Genomic DNA, 22,418 nt, shown 5'->3' with positions numbered 1-22,418 from the left:
CAGGCAACAGGGCCGGCCTGCCAGCGGAGGCAGGCTTGGGGGAGCCGGCGCCAAACACCCTGGATTACCGCCGCCGATGGATATCTCTCCTCCCGGGTTTCCGCTTCGTCTATTTTCGGTTTCCGCGGCGTGCTGCATTCCACGGCCGCCCTCGACTCCCACCGCTCTCAGAGCCGGGCTGTCAGCCGCTCGGTCAGGGACGGAGGCTGAGGCAGAGGTGTTTGGGGAGTTTCCACCTATAAATTTGGGTCATGAAGATTGGTAGGGTAGGAATTCACAGCAATAGTTTTCTCTTTTTTTTGGAGGCACAATTATCGTGTGCGCGCACAAGTGCATGTCTGTTTCAGCCAAATACACAGTTGGCTCCGCGTAAGTAGCCAGGTTGCAGGTTGCAGCCAGCGGCTCTGCCCTGTCCCGGCCGAGTCTCCCCCATCTGAGTCAGATGTGATGACGAGCAGGATGTGAGACGACGTGAGGTGACTCGACGTGATCCACAAAACTGGCGGCCTCACACTTCGGAAACCGCCCCGCCTTTTCCTGTCAACCGCACCTGAAGTACACAGGCCGGCTTCACGACGCAGAGAATGCTCCTCTCCAGGATATTCTCTGGTGTTAGTGATATATATATATATATATATATATATATATATATATATATATATATACTGTATGTTTTTATCACCTGCTTCTTTATTCTTGTCGTGTGCACTGATTCTTTGTTTACCTGTTAATCAAACACACCTAGTAGTAGCACGAACCAATCTAAGAGTGAGCTTTTATCTTTTTATCTTTTATCTTATTGTTTTCCTGATCTTGGCCTTCCTACAGTGGTTCTCATTCAGTTGCTGCAGCAGTGCAACAGGAATAGAAACAGTCCTAATCTAAACCGTGGAACAGACGAGGAGTCTGCTCTAATTCTGTTCTCTCTGTTCATTTAGAGATCCCATGCCTTAGTGGGGAGGTACCTGCTACTAAGCAGCTGTAATTGTCTCATTTCGCAGTGCACATGATTGTTTTCATACCGGCTGATTGCGTCTCTTAGACAAGTGTTATTACTCTGCACACGTACAGAAAATATTTTGTATGAGAAAATATCATTGCGACTATGCTCATAATTTTCATGCAGGGAGCTGCCATATTACCCAATCAAATTTGTTTTCAGCTCTGTGCTAACATCTCCATGGCAACACTCTCCAGGTAGCTACAGTACACGACCCCACATCGTCAGCGAGCACCGCTGCATGTTAAGCCTGAGTCAGTGAGCGACAGCAGGGGTCAAAGGTGAGGTGACTTTTTGACGGCCACCCACCCCCACCCCCTGCCCATGAGCCGCCACGGCCCTTGAGTGGCGTGGCGGTGACACTGCGCGGCAGGACTTGGAAGACGGAGGCTGGGTCTGACTCCATCTGAAGTTTTGACCTCCGCTCAACCCCCCCACTCCCCCCCCGCCTCCACCTCCTTCTCTTCGACTCAGCACTCCCCGTAGCCATCTGCTCCCCCAGATCGCGACAACACGCTGACTTGTTATGACTCTGTTATGACTCTGTTATGACTGTCTTACGCTGACTCTCCGCTCCGAGGGCCCCGTCATTCCGGCCTGGCTGCAGAGAGTAGAGCTAGCGGGACTTCTAATGGCTGCCAGCTCAAAGCTGTCGGCGCGGCGTCAAAACTAGGAATGCGTTTCTGCTACTGTGAAGAAGTGAGCCACTCTGGCGCGACGATAAAACATTCCAAGGGTGGCAGTTTTGTTTCATCGTGGCATGTTGTTTTATTATGAAACACTACAGTATATAAATGGGGGGCACTAAATACACTTAGGCAATCACACGTACAGTAGGGAAAATGAATTACAGTATGTACTATTCAGAACCCCTCATATTCATCTGTCTGTTTATAGCCTCCCTCTCTCCCTGAACCCAATTGAATCCAGTCTCTCCCTCCCTCCCTCCCTCCCTCCCTCCCTCCCTCCCTCCCTCCCTCCCTCCCTCCCACAGTGTTTGTCTCTCTCTACTCTGCACTCATGTACCGCCAGCCGTCACTCTCGCACGCCACTTCAGCGACAGACACAGACGGCTGCCATCTTTCCCTGGGAGAAGATGAACACACCGCTCTTCTCACACGCGTAAATCATCTGCCATTAAAGAAGGCCATTACTTATAAGTGTTAGGGTGTGAGTTTAATCGCAATAGTAAATCATTTAATTTAAGTATAGTCTCCACTTGAACACCTTTTCTGTTATTTCAGAGGGAGAAATCGGGGTAAATGGGTGGACTGTGAAGAATAGTCCTCATTAGTGAGAAGTGCTGCTCTTGCTCATAGGCAGAACAATGCTGCACTTGAGAGTGAGAGAATATCTCACCGCAAAGCTTCTTAAGGCCCCATTCCTTTGCCCAGAAATCTGAATTTGCTAAATCATCCATACCTGCCTACAGGAGGCTTGTTAATCTGTGAGCCTCTGAGCACGTGTATAGGAGTTGGGATTTGAACCCGCCTGTGTGCAGAGAGGGGGAGAGTTTCTCCCGAGCAGCAGGCTCCGCTACCTCGGCCCGTCTTACTTACCATCCAGCCAAGCCCTGGCCCGTCGGCGAACCCAACACCCTGCTCCCTCACACCCAGCTCCCTCACACCGGCTCGTCCGCAGCCCGTCACGACTCCACCTCCCCCCCCCCCCCCCCCGATCCGACGGCGAGCTGTCCGTCCGCACGGAAGCCAACGCCGCAAAGACGCTCAAGGGCAAACCGACTTGGGAGGCGTCCCGGGTTTCAAAGTGGGATCGTTTCGCTTGCGGATCCCCGCCCCCACCCTCCACCCCCCACTGCCTCAATCATTCCCACCCGCCATGCTAATCTGGCATGTGCTACGCGGCGCGGCTATATTTACCGGATTTTGACAAGCCTCACCCCACCCACCTACCCAGCCCCCCCCCCGACATCCACATCCTCTCGCTGTGGTATCGCTGTCGACTGTCTGCGCCGAGCGTGCTCAGTTGATACCCTCCCCCCCCCCCCTCCGTTCCCACCGGAACACAAGACACCTGTCAAACAGGTAACGGCTTCTCCGCAGGCATAAGTAAACAGCCGGAGGTCGAACCTCATTGGCTGAGAGCCGCTCCTGAGTTCGGACTCACACGGGGCCTGCCCCCCCCCCCCCCCCCAGGTTTCGCCACCGCCGCCGAGACGCCGAGGGGAGATGAGCTGCACGGGCGGGACAGAGCGGAGCTGTGCCTCCAGAGCCTTCAAAAAGCAGTGAGATTGAGACGGGCGAGAGAGATGGCTTTAAGGGGTCAGCCTTCCAGACAGTGATGAATTGGCTCCAATTAAGCCCCCGTTGCAACGCATCGGCTTTGTAGACTCTGGCTCTGGATGATGAATCGGGTGGCCGTGACTCCGCTCGGCCTGTTTACTTCTGTTTGGACTCGCCTTACTCTGCAGATCCTGTACCTGTGTGAGAATCCACCGACCGCAGCGGAATGCACCCAGACAGCAAGGGGACCCGCAAACAGTTAGCGACCTAAACTCGATGTCCCCACCCCTCCACCCCACCTCCAGGCTGGTCGTAAAACAACAAGCTCACGCCTGCGCCAAGAGGAGAGGTAGACGGGAGCCGCGACAGGAAAGGAGGTTATTAGGGCGTGGAGAAGTCAAGACTCTGCAAAAGTGTGGTTGGTCCCACCTTTAGGGTGTGTTTGAAGGGTGTGCGTGCTGTATAATAGGCGTGTGTTTGTGTGTGCGTTCGCGTGTGTGTGTGTTTGTGTGTGTGTGTGTGTGTGTGTGTGTGTGTATCAAGGGCATGATGAAACCTGTGGTGATGACAGCCCATCTTTTTCTTTCGTTTCCTGGGTATAGAGTGATCCTTTGTCAGCCAGACAGTCATTTAGACCTCAGCAGAAAGTTAATATTCACACGTTAAAGTCAGGCGTGTTTTAGCATGTCCCTGGCACTCTCACCAGTTCTGAATTAGTTGCCTACTGTACATGACCTCTGAAATAAACACCCGAGAAACACTGGATACAATGTAGTACCTTTTTTAATGTAATAAGGTACAATTTATTCACCATTTCCATTTCCTTTGAGGACATTTGAGAGAAATATCTTAATCCACCTCCCGGTCTCCTTGGTTTGTCATGTGGAAGAGAGCTAGGTTGGCAGATGTTTTTCAAATTGTTTTCCATCCTGCCTGTTTAGCTACAGTAATATGCTGTTCAGTGAGTGATTTTCCATCGATTCCCGTTTGCAGCTGCTCATGCTGACTTGAGGCCTAGATTAGGTCTCCATGCTGTGCTTCAAAAAAAACAACTGCTGTGTGTTTGTGTGAACATGCCTGTGTATACTGTACTGTACATGTGTGTGTGTGTGTGTGTGTGTGTGTGTGTGTGTGTGTGGCTGCGTGATAGTGCCCCTGTACAGTACATTAACTAATGCATGTGTTCATTTCTCATTTGCTCGTTGTGTATATTAAACGCCACCATTTGCCGGACAGCCTCGCGGGTCGGGCAGGTGTGTAAACAAACGACGGGGCCGGCCATCTTATGCGTTCTTCACCGCCGGCGTGTTCCTGGCGCCCTGTCCGTGTTCCGTGGGCATATGGCGACCATCTGGGCCGTCGCAGGGATGTTGGAACGCTGTGATTGGGCCGTGAAGGGGGCAGCGGGCTGTGTTAACCCCATCAGGGTTACCTCGTGGAGAGGGAGAGGTAGGCAGGAGAGCAGGTTGTACGAGTGTGGACTGTTAATGCAAGCTACTGCCAGAAGGCATTGGAATGCCCATGATACACACACACACACACGCACACACACACACACATACACATACACACAGCTTTGATTTTATTATCTCAGCATTGAGCAAAGTCACATTACAGGCTCTACACAGCATCGACTGTTTCTTGTGCACCCTACTATTGTTTAAATGCTGCAAATTTAATTTAATTTAATTCTAAACACCAGCCTCCATTTTTGTCGGGGTGCCTTTGTGTTTGTGACACAGCAAGCGTCTCTCCCTCAGGAAAGATAATCTCGCCACTAAGCAGAGGCAGGGAAAGCGCCGTATCTTCTCCAGCAGGATCGGTCAATATTTGGTCTCTTTTCATGGTCTATCATGGTCTGGTGTTTATCACTACAAAGCAGAAGAGACTGCGGGTCAATTTCCTCTGCCGAGAAAAGAGGATGAAGCCAGAGAGCGTAGGAAAAGCTCTGTCTCTTTCTCCTACTAGCAGGATTAGTAATTCTATCTGACCCTCCTGCCTTTACTCACTCACTGCAGCGTATCTCCCTTTATCATCTCCCATCTCCTTTTGAGTCTTAGAACCCCTCCGCCTCCCTGTTACTCTCCCTCCCTCTACCTCTACTTTCAACACCCCCACTCCCTTTCTCTACTTCTCTCTCTTCGTGTGTCTCCCTCCCTCCTCTCTCTCTCTATCTCTCTCTCTCTCTCTCTCTATCTCTCTCTCTCTCTTTCAGAGCTATTGTAAGAAGGGCCAGATACAGTCCTGTCCTCCCGGGGGCTGCGGTCAGAGTAGTGAATCCTCAGACACTTCCTAGACCCCCCTGAACTCTCTCTCTCTCTCTCTCTGTCTCTCTCTGTCTCTCTCTCTCTCTCTGGGCCCAGGGACCTATGACATAGATGCACGGCCACATCAACACCCACCGAGCCCCCAGGCCCTCTGTCCTGCCAGCTGAATCAGGCACGCCACACTGCGTGTTGTCACAGGGGACCAGAGGCGGGCCCGTGGGGATATTAAGGCATGCTTTTTTTGTGTGGCTTCCCTCTATATCAAGGATCCAAGTTTGGTTGACCTCTCTTCTGCTTTCTTAGCTTTTGGAGGTCTTGCAAAGGACTTGAAAGTGCGATTTGTCGCCAAAGGTTGGGTGGCTGATGTTGAGTGTAGGCTATGTTTCTGGCATGTGCAATTTTGCAGCAGTAATACCATCAAACGGAGCAAGTGGATAGTTAAGATTAATTAAAAATCTCATTAGTTCATCCACCAAATACATGAGCATCGTTAATCTTTTCCGGTCTTTGTCTCTGATGAATTAAGATGACTTGTGCATGGATAAACAGCCATGTCGTTTCAGTACCAGCGGGTGAAATCTGTTCTATATGGGCTCTAATAGATATTAATGAATCCCATAATATGGATTTGTCATGGCCTGCTAAATATTTAAGGCATTTAGAGATTGTGTGTAGTGTATCTCCAAAAAGCTGCGAATGCTGAGAGTCAATCTCGGGTAAAAACTTCTTCCCAGCATCCCTTTGGGGTCTCTCTCCCTCTAAAGTACCCTGACTGTGAGCGAGGCATCTGGTCTATGAACAGACACAGCCCAAGGCTGTGTATCATGAGTTCAGGCCTCAGTCGTTCCTGCTTCTGGTTTCTACAAGAACAACACACAAACTGACAGCTGAGTGTGTGTGTGTGTGTGTGTGTGTGTGTGTGTGTGTTTGTGTGTGTGTGTGTGTGTGTGTGTGTGTGTGTGTGTGTGTGCGTGCGTGCGTGTGTGTGTGTGTGTGTGTGTGTGCGTGCGTGCGTGCGTGCGTGTGCGTGTGCTTGTGTGTGTGCATACTGTTTGTCTATATACTGGATTGGTGCGTGCATGCATGTCTGTCCATCTCTGTCTATGGTGAGCGACTTCCTGGACCCACTGCAGTTCTCGTACCAGGCCCGAATCAGCATGGACAATGCCATCATCTACCTGCTCCGCAGAGCTTACTCACACCTGGAGAGGCCAGGAAGCACAGAGAGAGTCATGTTCTTTGACTTATCCAGTGCATTCAACACCATCTTCCTGCCCCTGCGGATAGCAGAAAAACATCCAGCCATGCAGGTAGACCATGACATGGTGGCCTGGATCACAGACTACCTCACCGGCAGGACACAGTATGTCCGCCTGCAGGGCTGCCTGTCTGAGGGGGTGATAAGCAACACCGGTGCCCCCCAAGGAACCATCTCTACACCACCGACTTCAGCCACAACTCTGGAGCATTCCACCTCTATTCTATCTGTCTGTCTGTCTGTCTGTCTGTCTGTCTGTCTGTCTGTCTGTCTGTCTGTCTGTCTATCTGTCTATCTATCTATCTATCTATCTGTCTGTCTGTCTGTCTGTCTGTCTGTCTGTCTGTCTGTCTGTCTGTCTGTCTGTCTATCTTTCTATCTATCTATCTATCTATCTATCTATCTATCTATATATCTGTCTGTCTGTCTGTCTGTCTGTCTGTCTGTCTGTCTGTCTGTCTATCTTTCTATCTATCTATCTATCTATCTATCTATCTATCTGTCTGTCTGTCTGTCTGTCTGTCTGTCTGTCTGTCTATCTATCTATCTGTCTGTCTGTCTGTCTGTCTGTCTATCTTTCTATCTATCTATCTATCTATCTATCTATCTATCTATCTGTCTGTCTGTCTGTCTGTCTGTCTGTCTGTCTGTCTGTCTATCTATCTATCTGTCTGTCTGTCTGTCTGTATGTCTATCCATCTATCTATCTATCTATCTATCTATCTATCTATCTATCTATCTATCTATCTATCTATCTATCTATCTATCTATCTATCTATCTCTCATCTAGTGTGTCCATCTCTCGTTCTCTGGTGTGATTCTCAGTCATCCCACGTCTTCGATGTGGCGATCCTGCTCATCAGATGCAGGGCTGATGTAGATGTTGATTGGCTTGTTCTCCCTCCCCTGCCTGTCGCCCCTAGTGATCAGGATGAGTCAGAAGGAAACTTGGCAAGCTCAGAGAGAACACAAACCCCGCAGCTGCACAATCGCAGAGAACTGTATTTTTAAAGAGGAGCACAGCTCTGGTTTTAATGACTTGGCTATTTGCATATTGGTCAATACACTGACAGAGTACACACACACACACACACACGTACGGTACATGCCTATTAGTCTATTAGCCGTAGTCTGTTTCTGCAACAGAGGAAAGACAGTTCAAAAGCTCTCAGGATTCAAAGCAACCAATGGAATCCTCTCAAATAAGTGAATCTTATCTGGAAAACAACCTAAATGTACAGTATTGCACACTGTAGATTTGAAAGTATTTTCATATTTTAATGGCCCATTATTGGTCATTCCCGTCATAATACTCGGCAGTGAAACTGTTTAATTAATCGAACACCACCAGATAGAATATACACTACCCACATGATAATACAAGGGCTGTTTTCAATCTAACTCTGTAATAGGCTCTTCTCTCAAGGCTGTGTCTGTGTGCGTGCATGTGTGCGAGCGTGTGCCTTTCTGCCGTACTGTAGGTATTTATGAAGTATCTCCCATTTTTCTCATTACGGAACCCAGGCAGAGAATGTACCACATTCTGATGAAGAGAGGACCGCTCATTTGCGGTTGTCATGGTGAAGGAGTCTGGCTGCGGTCTGAAGGAGGTGTGATCGAGCATCATCTGGGCACAGGGGGGCGAAGTGAGGTCTGGTGCCGTGTGAAGTTATGCATTGACACGCACATACGTGACAGAGTGCCTCCCACACGGAGCATGATCACACCTTACACGTGTTTATGAGGTCTACCGCCAGCCAACTGGGCTGTTGGTTCACTATAGATACTATCTGTTTATGACAGTTGCTGAAGTTTTCATTTGCCAAGGCACCTAGGACAGTATACCTGATCCTGATATAACGCTCTGATACTTATCCACATAGTCTTTGGTGGTTTTAATGCTCCCTGGTTCTGCCAGATTTGACAGTGGGTGGTTTGATACTTCTCTAGTTCTGGAAGGTTTGTCAGTGGGTGGTTTGATACTTCTCTAGTTCTGAAAGGTTTGTCAGTGGGTGGTTTGATACTTCTCTAGTTCTGGAAGGTTTGGCGGTGGGTGGTGCAACTCGGCGTGATTCTGGGTAGCCTGGGATGAGTTAGTGATCCTCTTTAAACTTTCCAACTGCATCATACAACACACTTCATCAAATGTGTCATGAGCAAATGTCCCTTGCTCACTGAAAAACTTTCCCTCGAGAACAAGTTGTTTCAGAGCCACAGTTGTAGTAGTAGAGCAAGACACATAACTTAGAGGGAAAACTATCGGAAAATGCAAATACAGTAGATTGGACTCTTAGAAATGTAGTATGCAGAGCGCTTCGAAGATACAGAGGAAGGAAGAAGTTGTTCTCTTTCTTTTGATAATAACAAATAACTCATTCCTCTCAGTCCATGGTGGAGTTGCCAACGCTGCAGAATCCAAACCAAACACATCTGCAAGCTTTGCACCGACGATAGGTTTGTTGTGTTTTATTTATGAGGAACAGCTCTCGGTCTTGGACGATGTTGCGGGCTGGAGGAGTTGCATGTGGTACAGAAGGAGCAGTCATCCTCTTGGGGAGGCGAACGGCTTACTTTAAATGGCAGTGCCGGGAGTAGAATCACAAAAAATCACTTCAGTTTTGGAGTGGTTCACTTCTCAATATTCTCCGAATGGTGTTTGTTTCACACAGCGTAAGTCCACGGATTTCTGTTCTGCCAGCAAACTTGATCTTTTGAGCTGTTACTTGTTTAGCTGCAGTTCTAGCTCCCTTTGACGCCACAACAGTAGTGAAGTACACTGTGTACTGTGGAGAGGGAGAGGACCGTGTTCTAATACCTCTACTCTGGAATATGTAGAGAGTGGGTCGTATGCCCACCTCCCTTGTTCTCTGTAAAGTGCATTGTGTTGCCTCTGGGTATGAAATGCGCTATACAAATAAAGCTTTGATTGATTGATTGACTGTCCAACTCTCATAGTATCTGCAGTTCATTTGCAGTACTCTATAGTCTAACGAGGCTAAAGTTGGGGCCTCGTGAGACCATCCTGATCTGGCGAGCTCACACTCTGTTTCTCTACACAGATCAGTCTGGAAAAGCTCCATAGAGATCAGTTTGGGCCCGAACGGAATTTGGTCGGGCCAATCAGCGTCCTGGGAACTACTAGCAGCTATGGGCGTAGCTTAAGATATGACGACAACGAGAAGACCGTGATAGACGGTGACAGACAGATAGTTCATCCAATCCCCTGCCTGTATTTTTTCCGAAAGCATCGCCCTTTTCCCAACAGCTTCCAACGGAGCTTTCCGAGATGGTTGTGTGAAACAGACCATCTGGCGTTTCAGGTTAGGCTAAAGTTAAAGGTGCATTTCAAAGGACACCCTGCACAGTCTGGGGCCCGCCAAGCAAAGGTTCTGCTGGAGGTGTCCTTTTGAAGTGATGGAAGTGGGGGGGGGGATTTTTTGGGGGGGCATTTCCATGGCAACACGTCATCCCGACCACGCTCCATTCATTCATTATCGATGAGGAAAGTACTTATATTCTCTGTTTATTTTATCTGGCCAATCTGACGAATACGCTGAAATACAGTATCCTGAAAATTCAGGATACAGTTTTTATTTTGCCATTTAATGCCTACATCTACGATAAGTCTAAAACTAGACATAACTGTAGGTGTATGAGTCAGTGAGCCTGCAGTCCTGCTCCTACTGTAACAGGTGGGATTTCCTGTGCTGGCACATGGTTACAGTAGAAAATAAATAAATAAAGGGTGTTTTTTTCCAGCACAGCCAATCACACGGCCGTTGGGAAGCGCTCGCCTGTTGCTATGGTGACCACCTGTTAATATTCCGGTTGAGTTTGTCCCTGACAAGAGACAGAATGCGCTTCTCCACTATGGAGGAATCGATTGGACGTTCAGCCAGCGAATGCGGAGCTGTGTGCAGTGCAGCGTTGGTGGTTGGAGAGTGAGGGGGCTGGGCTTTCCCAGATGCTGCCGCCTCTCCTGCCACGCATCCTTGAGAAGGTGACCTGAACGACCTTGACTGGAGACTGAAGGTCATGCAAGGCAGCGCGTGTGGTAACCCCCCCCGCCCCGCACCACGGAACCACCAGCATTGATCTGTCAGAGAACAGGGTCGTAAACCTCTAGTTTGGAGGCAGCGATTTCCTTTAAGACTGCACCGGGGCTTTTTGTAACTAATTGACTCGTCTTAAGAGGGAGCCCGTTTCAGTAGCTGTTTTTTTTTCTCTCTTCGCGTTGAGTAGAGAGGCATTGAAGAAAGGAATCGGCTTTCCGTCCGTCAACGAGGCGAAGTGGCATTGATCACAGATCCCATCACGTCAGTCTTAGACAGGCCAGATGAGTGCATCTCATCTCCTTTCCTAAGCGATGGCCGTTTCACGTAGCTGCACGTCAGAAGAAGATGGAACCATGTAATGAGGCTGTTACATATTAAAGGGCTGGCCCTGGAACACACACACATACAAAAACCCTCTAACAGCACAATTAGGAGGAGCGAAAGCAACGAATGAATGAATACCAACATTTTTTGATCGAAATACATATCATTTTGGTTTTATTGATCCATCTGTTTTTAGTTTTGGCCACATATGTTTTTCTCTCTCAGAGCTTCTGCAAGTTTATTAAAGGTCAATGAGAAAGCAATGTTTAAAACACTGTATGACACCAACGTAATCTCAGTTGTTGTTCCAGTATGGCCAATGAAGGCTTATGCAAAGTTAGGAACAAGAAGGTGACCAAGATTGGGTGAACTTTATTGCAAAAAAAAAGTCTAAAAAGTAATAGCCTTCTGGTGAATTTAAATGTTATTTGAAATACTTATGTCTGTTCCAATACTTTTTCACTTCCTGAGTGCATTAAACTTTCTAAATGTGACCTCCTATAGAGTTTGACCTATAGGATAATTATGGTATATGAGACTGCACTGATGACAATTGCAGTAGGAACCTGGCTGTGTTTGAGAGCTATTTCCAGAGCTCCGCCACTTCCACCATAAGGTCAGGAAGTATGTCATGCTTTAATAATGATTCATGCTCCCCACCCTCTCAGGAGCGAGAAATCTCCAGCCCAGCTCATCCACAGACTCTGCTATTCCCTTCAACTTCCATCATCTATCCCTATCAGTGACTCAGAGACGGGACGCTCAATAGCACATGAATAATTTACCATCTACCTGTTTGCGCAGCATCTGCCGCTATGATTCAGGGGTGGGATTAAGGCGTGCAGAATCCATGCTCGAGTGGTCTCGCCCCCCCCCCCCCACACACACACACACACACTCGGCGACTGTAGGGAGAGAGAACCTCCAAATAGCGGTGTGGTTCATGTTTGCTTTAACTTTCATGTGCTGTGGATAGGCTGGCTTTGGAGATGCAGTGAAGCTTGTCTGTATATATTTTATTTAAAAAAAAATTGAGGCCCCTTTCATCTGCAGGAATTGGGTATGATAAAACAGACCTCGGGACAAGAATAACTGTCAAGTTTCGAACCTCTTCCCCATTTGACCTTATAATGCTCCTCGTCTACACTCAGGCGATCTGCTTTGGCGAGCTCTTCCTTAGGGGTCATTCGTCTGTTCCCCTACCCTGTCTGTTCCAGCGCCAGAGGCCCCCAGAAGACCTTCCCTCCTTCCTCTCCTCTCTGATGTTTACTAGAAAAACATCAAGTATAAAAAAAAGTAGATTTTTCTAAAGCATTGGGGAAAATATAAGATGGGCAGAACGGAGAGAGAGAGATGAAGGGAGGCAAATGTTGAAAGTTTTTGATCTGAAACGGATGAATAATGCAGGGTATCGTAACCCCGGATTGGGTTAAAAGAATCGTCATGGCACCGAGTGCTTGGGGACACGCAGGGCGAGGGGGGCTGGGGTTGGGGCGTCTTGATAACGCACGGCATCGTGAAGCGGGGGGGGGGACTCTGATATGTCTTATGGTGATTAGGAACCGTGTGCAGCATTCCACTGAACCACACTTTGAGTCAATATCGGGTGGGGGTGAGGCGGGGAGACTAACAGCTTACCAAATTTCTGAGCGAGGGGGGCTTTCCCCGCTCCTCCGTCTCGCTGTGTGTGTGATCTCGTCACCAGATATTCTGGAATTTTCCCTGCAATCAAGATTTGTTCTGCTACTTTCAAGTTTCTCTCTCTGTGCAGACGTGATATACAACGTCAGAGGCAGAACTTTGGTGAATTTGTAGGACGTTGCTATTTAAGGCACAGCGAGCTGCGATGCTGTGGTACTCATGGCCAAATGACACTTGATCGCTGGCCTTCTCTCCACAGAGAAACCACAGTACAGTAGTTCCGGTCTCTGGCACTGCAAAGGCCTCGGAATTGTCTGGTTTTAGACTTGATGGAACCAATTTAGTTCCTCTCCTGAAGTTCTGAAGTGTAATCTTTTGTTAAGTCAGGTGATTCATCACCTTCAGTGCGGAGGGATAGAATGAACAATAGTTTTAGCTAGCGGACGCTGCTGGCCACCCACAGACCAGAGTCTCAGACACCTTGCTTTTAAAATGGATTTCAGATGCAAACAACCCTAAGAATTTCCTTTGAGACGCGCCCTGGAGGAAGAAAGTTCTGTCAATATTGGTCAGGCGACAAGGGAACGGCTACTTTATAAACTGCTCAACGTCTTTAAATAAAACCTTATTTTAGTGGGCCGTGGGAGAGAGAAACACTCAACTGGGGAATTGCAAGATTCTCGGGCCTGACTCTGTGGGGTGTGTGTGTGTGTGTGTCTGTGTGTGCGTGTGTGTGCATGTGTGTGTGTCTGTGTGTGCGTGTGTGTGTGTGTGCGTGTGTGTGTGTGTGTGCGTGTGTGTGTGCGTGTGTGTGTGTGTGAGTGAGTGTGTGTGTGTGTGTGTGTGCGCGCGCGCTTGGGCCGGACATTGTGGGCTGTGTACAGGGTGTGTGGAATGTTGAGGGGGATTGAGGGGAGGCTCAATTCCCAGATTAGGATGGGGAAAACGGTTTATTGTACAAGGAAAATGATGACCTATTGATCTTGCTTCATAATAGGACTGTGCAGTACAGTACTGTATGTGTGTGTGTGTGTGTGTGTGTGTGTGTGTGTGTGTGTGTGTGTGTGTGTGTATGTGCGCGCCTGCGGGCAAACCTCGGCCTGTATGTGTTTTGTCTGTGTGTGGCGTCACCGACAGGCAAATCAATAGAGTGCCTCCATATAGTAATGAATGCTTGTTGAGAACTGTGTCCCTTTGTGCTGCAGTTCTGCATAGATTAAACAGACAGACAGACAGACAGACAGACAGACAGACAGACAGACAGATAGATAGATAGATAGATAGATAGATAGATAGATAGATAGATAGATAGATAGATAGATAGAAATTTGGGGTTTCTGCAGTGGAAAGGTAAAGCAGCAGTGGGGAAAAAAAGTACAGTGGAATAAAGAATATACATACAGTAGATAATAAATAAAATTAAATGAAAAGAAATATATATATATATACAGTATGCATAACTATAGGATACATACATACATACATACATACATACAGTCTGTATATATATATGTATAATAATACTCAAATGTACACACATACATGCACACATCCACAACACACAGGAACACTCAGGCACTGTTATAGAGTCTGATGGCCGCTGGCACAGAGGATTGCCTGAGCCGTTCTCTATTGCACCTACAGTAGGTGGGATGAGCCTGTGGCTGCAGGTGCTCCCCATCTGCCACAGCTCATCATGGAGGGGATGAGAGGGGTTGTCCAGGATGGACTTTGTTTGTCATGTCGCATGTCGCTTCCTATTCATCTGTAGCACAGCTCCATACCCCATCTGTCCCAGCCCATTCACTCCAGACAAGCAAAGCCTGGCTGGTCTAACAGTCTAATTTCATTACTCCCATTCAGCCAAGCCATTTTGCCATGGGAGGGTGCTGAGTTTACTGTATTATACAAAGCCTGTATCTTAATAACATCATGTGACATGATATGATACAATACTGTATGAAGAGAGTTTGGTTCCAAAACAAGAGAAAACACCAGTTTTTCACATTTTCATTTTATCAGAAATGATTGCTAATACAGTATAAAGTAGGTACCTATATATATGTGAACTAAACACGAATGTCAAATAATTAACATTTCTCAAAATGGATATATCTTGTTTTGCAACCAAACTCTTCATATCAACATCATTCAAAGATGTCTGAGGGTCATTATTGCGGTGCAGTTCTGTAAAAAGTACTTGCATGGTGGCCTACAGCTGTGTGGCCGCAGGAACCAGACAACAAGAAGATGAATAAGGAAAAGCGTCTGCTTTTATTGCTCTCCACCCTCCTTGACCTCTGACCTTTACCCTTTGCCCCTGCCCCCTCTCCAGGTGTGTTGAGCCTGCCGGACAGCCTGAATCTGCACCGTGACCAGCAGCGCTCGGGAAAGACCGCCGAGGGACACGCCTACAGCCAGGCGGAGCTTCGTACACTGGAACAGTCCCTATTGGCTACCCGGGTGGGCAGCATCGCTGAGCTGAGTGAGTCCCCCCACCCCCCCCCCATCTTCTTAGCACACATTCACAAACACAGACACGCACACCCTCTCAAACGCTTTTATGCACCACCGATGTGTCCTGAATGCAGTCGACAGAAAAGCACAACATCTGTGGTATTATACAACCTACATAATTCTCCTCTGACTGTACATCAACATTACGTGCTGCGCATTAACCAAATGATGTGGCATAGCATCTCAATCAGCATAGTTAATTCTAAGAAACAAAGACTTTCATTGTGTCATGTTTGGGCGTGCGACAGTCACGGAGTGTGCGTTGCGGCCGGTGATTTGTGGTAAACTTGGGTCAGTTGTTCTCAGCAGAGCTGTTTCAACGGGGGAAGAATGCACACGCCCCTCACCCCTCACCCCAGTGGGCAGTCACGGTGGTCTGTGGTTAGCCCACTGTTATTCCACTGCTCTCTCTCTCTCTCTTTTGCTTCCTCTCTCATCTCTTTCTCTCTAATGGTACATCATGACTCCCTGTCACACCCTGTTCAGGAACTGTTCTATTACAGCTGTTCCAGCACCTGTTTATTGGCGCCACGAGGCGCTTCAGAGACCAAGGTCACACGCCTTGCAGGCTTTTAGTTTCATCTGGAGAGGAGGGACCACACCTTGATCTCTGACCCCTGACCTCTCCTTCATTATGTTAGATCATTATGTGTTCCTCCCAGCCATTTGCTGTGTGTGTGTGTGTGTGTGTGTGTTAGGGCTGTCAAAAATGCCATGAAATTGAGTTTGAATATATTCAAATTAATTTAATAGAGTTCGAACTATATTCAAACGTATTATCTTTTTATTTTTTTTATTTTTCATGAATATAATACAACGGTTAGTTCTGGTTCTTGATTCTGATTGACTGGAAGCCGTGTTAAAATACTTTAACACACACCTGGGACCGCATATCATTCCATTTTCAGTATTAATGCGCCTCCCATTTGATCCAATGCATTGTAGGCCTATCATTGTGTTTTTTCAAAACAACTGAACATTCCATCCAATGCATATGTTGCTTGGCAAGCCTTCACTGTTACCCCTCGCTGAGGTGTTAACTTTCATCTTTTGATAAGGTGCTGGGTCTGGATTATTGGATTATTGCCCGTAAATAAATTGTAAATGTTCTGTTATTAATGTAAATTGCTGCATAATTTTTGATGAATAATATTATTTATTAATATTACAATATTCAAACTCTCAAATTTAGGTTCGAACTTCTTTTAAATGAAAGATATTAGATTTTTTGGGAACTTCGATTTTTTTGGGGACAGCCCTAGTGTGTGTGTGTGTGTGTGTGTGTTTGTGCATGTGAATGAATTAATGAATAAATGAATGAATGAATGAATGAATGAATGAATGAATGAATGAATGAATGAATGACTATTTATTTTCGTGTCATGTCCGAGGACCCATCCCTTACGGGATTATAAGACACCATAAACAGTAAACAATAATTAACTATATCACATACACTTCTCACAGTTTGTAAGCTATGCAATGTATCCAAACAATAACAGAAAATAAATAAATAAAAATAACAGTCTTTCGTCAAAATCCTAAATAAATGCATCACATATAAGTTATCTTAGTTCGTTTGTCCCAAGCTTTCTCTAAATATTCTGCAAGTGCAAATACCCTATGATCAAACATCCATTTTAGTCTCTCTGCATCGCTCAACCACATCAAATCAATATTTTTACATCTCTCAAATAATTTTTGACGCAACTCATGATATAAGGGTCAATAAAACACAAAATGGAACTCATTCTCAATATCAATATTACAGTAGATACAAATGCGCTCTTCTTCTGTAACCCCCCGGTAACGTCCAGTTTCAAGGTGCAGGGGCAAGATCCCAGAGCGAAGTTGGGCACATAATGATCTTTGTCTTTTGGACAATGGAGCACAAACATATTATTCATTTCCATACCACCTTTTTATCATACTAAACGTTCTTAATTTCGGTTTATATAGTATATCCTGTGACCATTTTATGCGTGTGTGTGTATGCACCTGTTAATGTTTCAGGTCAAAGCATCACCACCAATACCACAGGCCACGTACAAACTTGTGATGTCTGCAATGTATGCTGTACATTTAACCAAATGGTTTCTTTGATTAACCAGATATTAACACGAGACACATGATGAATTAACAGATTGAAGCGTGAAAACATGTTAATGCCATCTGAATGGGCTACAGTCACGTTTAAATGGATGCCAGACAATGCTACTGATTAAATTTCCGATTGGCTTTTAGTCATTACACTTGACAGCTTTGTGTGAGCTGTGCGATTACAATATAGTGGTTGAAGAAGCAATAGTGACCGATGTTTCTGAACAGTAACCTCTCATAAAGTGTATAAACCGCCTTGCTTCAATGACTACTCCGAAGATCATTATCGTCATTTGGACTGTAAAATGGCGAGAATTTCACCAATTTGCACCGGGAAAGATAACAGAAGAGGAGTAAAAACGACTTCACCGGGGCTGGTAGACACGCAAGTGAGAGTGAAACATTTCAATTGCAGACCGGCAAAAAGTTATTTCCGTCACGTACCTCTTTCAACCAGGCAAAACACACCTGGTCAGCGTCTGATTGCTGATTAACACTCCATGTGTTTCCTAACACGGTTCCCTAACACCTCCTCACGTCTCCTGGTTCGCTGGGTAACCATCCGACTGACTGAAGTTCATCACCAAATTTGTTCGTTCGAGTGGCTGCAAATGACTCACGCTTCACTGTTAAAATGCATATTTCTGTTTTTGTTACAACACATACAGTACAGAGAAGCAGCAGCAACACCATGAACAAAGCACGAGAATATAACCTTTTATATTAACTCGATCAAATAGTTTAAATCCCAGACAAATAATGTTTAAGTTACAGCCGGAACTGTAGCCTACAAGAGGGAGCTAGAAAATGTACAGTGGTCACACATTGCCATTGCTTAGAGCAATTTCACAGCTGACTAGAGGTGCTATTAATGGGTAATGAAATAGGCATTTACAGAATAATAAACAATGCTTTCGCTTTAATGGCATTCAGTTAAGAACACTATGGCTAGGTTTATAAATCTCTTTAGGTCATTCAGTTAAGAACACTATGGCTAGGTTTATAAATCTCTTTAGGTCATTCAGTTAAGAACACTATGGCTAGGTTTATAAATCTATTTAGGTCATTCAGTTAAGAACACTATGGCTAGGTTTATACATCTATTTAGTTCATTCAGTTAAGAGCACTATGGCTAGTTTTTTACATCTCTTTACTGTAGCCACTCTGTTAAGAACACTATGGGTGCGTTAAGTAGCTGAGCGCTCACTCTTAGAATGCTCACTTAGAGCGCTGAGCAGTTTTTAAAACTACTTAATGTTCTGCTCTAACGAGCGCTGAGTTGCTAGGAGATGAGAACTTTTCACCTGTAGTCAATCATGTGTGATTAGCAAGCAGCGTCCCAACGATTCCCAAGCCAAAACGCGCCCCTTGTTTTTTTTGCTCAGGTAATGATGATGATTATGACGTGGTGTTTGGCTCAAACAGATCATAGTTCAAAACTGCTCACTTGTGCTCTGAGCAGATCAGTCTGTGCGTAACTGAGCAACCCGTTAAGGGAATTCTGATCACTGATCGCTGACTGAGCGCTCAGCTACTTAACGCACCCTATAGCTAGGTTTATAAATGTCTTTAGGTCATTCTGTTAAGAACACTATAGCTAGGTTTATAAATGTGTTTAGGTCATTCTGTTAAGAACACTATAGCTAGGTTTATAAATGTCTTTAGGTCATTCTGTTTAGAACACTATAGCTAGGTTTATAAATGGCTTTAGGTCATTCTGTTAACACTATAGCTAAGTTTATAAATGGCTTTAGGTCATTCTGTTAAGAACACTATAGCTAGGTTTATAAATGTGTTTAGGTCATTCTGTTAAGAACACTATAGCTAGGTTTATAAATGTCTTTAGGTCATTCTGTTTAGAACACTATAGCTAGGTTTATAAATGGCTTTAGGTCATTCTGTTAACACTATAGCTAAGTTTATAAATGGCTTTAGGTCATTCTGTTAAGAACACTATAGCTAGGTTTATAAATGTGTTTAGGTCATTCTGTTAAGAACACTATAGCTAGGTTTATAAATGTCTTTAGGTCATTCTGTTAAGAACACTATAGCTAGGTTTATAAATGTCTTTAGGTAATTCTGTTAAGAACACTATAGCTAGGTTTATAAATGTCTTTAGGTCATTCTGTTAAGAACACTATAGCTAGGTTTATAAATGGCTTTAGGTCATTCTGTTAACACTATAGCTAAGTTTATAAATGGCTTAAGTCATTCTGTTAAAAACACTATAGCTAGGTTTATAAATGTGTTTAGGCAATTCTGTTAAGAACACTGTAGGTTTATAAATCTCTTTAGGTCATTCTGTTAAGAACACTATGGCTAGGTTTATAAATCTCTTTAGGTCATTCTGTTAAGAGGTTTATAGATCTCTTTGTGGGTCATGCTTTCTGCCCTAGTTCAGCACAACTGATTGCTGGAGGTAAATATAGGTCGTATGTGCTGCTGGGAACTTGTTTTTTTTTATGATTATTTTTAGCTCCCATGACACTACATCTTCAAGACGTAGTGACTTTGGAATCTCCTTGTCACATTGTGCGTGCAATACCGCACACACACACACACACACACACACACACACACACACTTGGCGTCTGAAAGTCACACTCAGCCTACAGTGTCTGACATATTGGTACCGGGTGTGTGGCGTAGAGAGAGAGACAGTTCGTCCGTCAGCATGGTCACAGCCCCGCAGGCCGCCGCCCCGGTCAAAAACAGACGCTAGGCAAATAAACCTGGTCATGTAATACAGTGAGCATTTATCAGTGGGGCCCTCCATTCCAAAGCCTGGGTCTGGCCCTTCTGGGGACCATGGCTAAGACTCCCCAAGCAGACATTGTGAGGCGCGTTCTGTTATCAACTGGTAATAACTAACTGTTAAATGGTAGAAACTAACTGTTAATGGTAATAACTATATGTTAATTGTAATAATTCGATACATATAGGATAGTTGTATGTATTCTGCACCATATGCCTTGTCATCAGGCAAAAATCTATCTCAGATGAATCATCTATTTCTATTGCAGAGGGTTAACACACACACACACCTACAGACACATACTGTACATACATCAGTCCACTTCCGGCTTTAGGCCTGGACCTGGGCCCAGTCCCCCTTCCCCTCACCCTAACCCGGGTCCGTATCCTTTTCCTAACCCCACCCTACCCCAACCCCTGCCTCTATCTGGACCCAGGCACACTCACACACACACAGAAATACACCAGTGTTTGCCATGTCTCTCCTATGATGTTTTTTTGCATCTCTTACTCTGAAAATGTAATTTAATGTAATTTATTGCTTCATAAAGGTTCTTAGCCGTTAGACAAACAAACTCCAGGAGCTTGCTCAATCGCCTTGTTGAGAGGGGTCAGGGAAGAATTTTTACAGCTCACTTTTCTGGCCCCTGGGTGATACTGTTTTTTTGCTTCCCTCTGGAATATGTAGGGTTGGGACCTATGCCCACCTCCCTTGTTCTCTGTAAAGCACATTGTGTTGCCTCTGGGTATGAAATGTGCTATACAAATAAAGCTTTGATTTAATTTGAAATGTGTTACATATAGGTTCTCTTAAAAAGGCCACCATTACAGAGTTGATGAGGCTTGAGTGATGGCAGACTCCTCCTTGTTGAAAGGGCAACAGAAAATTGCACTGGGATGTTATTTTTCCCTTCGAAAGTCTGATTCAGCCGGCCGAAGGTGTGTGTGTGTGTGTGTGTGTGTGTGTGTGTCTGCCTGCATACCACATAGTGACATTTGACAGACTGCAGAATTGCAAAAGGGCCTTCACACTCAATGCAAATTTGAGAAGGCCACAGAATACATTTTCCTTCAGTACAGTCAGTCATTTTCAGAGTGCATCTTTTCGATGTCGATTATCTTACACACCACAGAGAACCCCCCCCTCCCCCCCACCTCCCTGTTTTCCAAAGGGATGTCTTACCTGCAGGTTTTCAGGTCATGCCATGTTCCTTCACAGCCCACAGAGCTGAACTGCCGTCCTGAATGTAGGTGTGCGTCACCTTACTTACCCACCCTGCCTCTTCCCCACCTCACGGACACATAAAGTACGAAATGACCCACTTTTGATCTTGAAGAGTGTGAGAAAGCAGAAAGTGCAGGTTATCATCATTTTATCTGGAGCTGAGAGTAGCTGAGAGCTTCTATCAGGCCTAATCAGGCTCATTGTGGCAGGAAGCTCAGAGGTCGGGTTACCACGACCGTTCACATTTCGATCGGAAGCCCACAAAGTTACGGCCGCGGGCATCAGCTAGGGATGGCGGGGAAAGGCTTTCATCTTTTGTTCCCCCCCTCCGCCTTCTCTTCCTCTCAGGGGGCTCTGCCCCTCTCCCTCCTTCCTTCCATCACTCCATCCCTCCATCCCTCCATCCGTCTGCCACTCACTATCTCACTGGAGTCTGAAGGAGATGTGGGGGCTACAAGTGTATTTCTAACAATTTTTGCTGCCAATAATTGATAGAGGCATGTGGGCCTAAGAAGCAATTAAAATCATTGTTAAGAGTTACTTGTGTGTGAGTGTAGGTGCAAAGGAAAAAACAACAAAACAACGGCAAGAGGGCACCCGTGGGAACACCACAACACATTCAGCCATAGTAGGCCACCATTTTTCTCATCTCTCTCTCGTCACCTTTGAGAGGACAGCGAGGAAGCTCTGCCAAGACGCCGCTGCACCCCCCGCGCCTCCCTTCCTTCCTTCCTGTTTCATCTCACACAAAAGACGCACGCCGGAACCCCCTTGTAGAATGTCAGTACTATAAGCTGCCGTAATTACCTGAAGCGGAGACTGAGGTTTAGCGTTTTTCTGTGTAGGTGTAGGGATGTCCCCCAATACCTGCCACAGAATCACTTCCCTCCCCTAAGTTCAAGACCAGTAAGGTTACAATAATGTCGGCGGTGGCTGAGTCGTTAATACAGTTGGACCACAAGCCTCATCCACCCAGGTCTCAGACAGGAGACCTCATTTCCTGGGCTAAACCGTCCAAACACAAGCTCCTGTCG

The 22,418-nt window shown here is 46.0% G+C and overlaps 1 protein-coding gene across 2 annotated transcripts in view; it reads left to right on the top strand.

The window, feature by feature from the left end:
* The window catches only part of btbd11a (BTB (POZ) domain containing 11a), a gene marked incomplete at both ends in the record, with an annotated part of 139,897 nt that overhangs the window by 82,721 nt on the left and 34,758 nt on the right, over positions 1 to 22,418 (top strand). For both annotated transcript variants that reach the window (XM_084447934.1, XM_084447933.1), the window contains one exon: positions 15,124 to 15,273. In XM_084447934.1, the coding sequence (XP_084304060.1) occupies positions 15,124 to 15,273 (150 nt within the window). The remainder of the gene's footprint in view (positions 1 to 15,123; positions 15,274 to 22,418) is intronic.

Source organism: Borostomias antarcticus, assembly GCF_949987555.1.
Source record: "Borostomias antarcticus genome assembly, chromosome: 13".
In the NCBI taxonomy this organism is placed as follows: domain Eukaryota; kingdom Metazoa; phylum Chordata; class Actinopteri; order Stomiiformes; family Stomiidae; genus Borostomias; species Borostomias antarcticus.
This window is presented reverse-complemented; position numbering and strand designations above follow the sequence as displayed.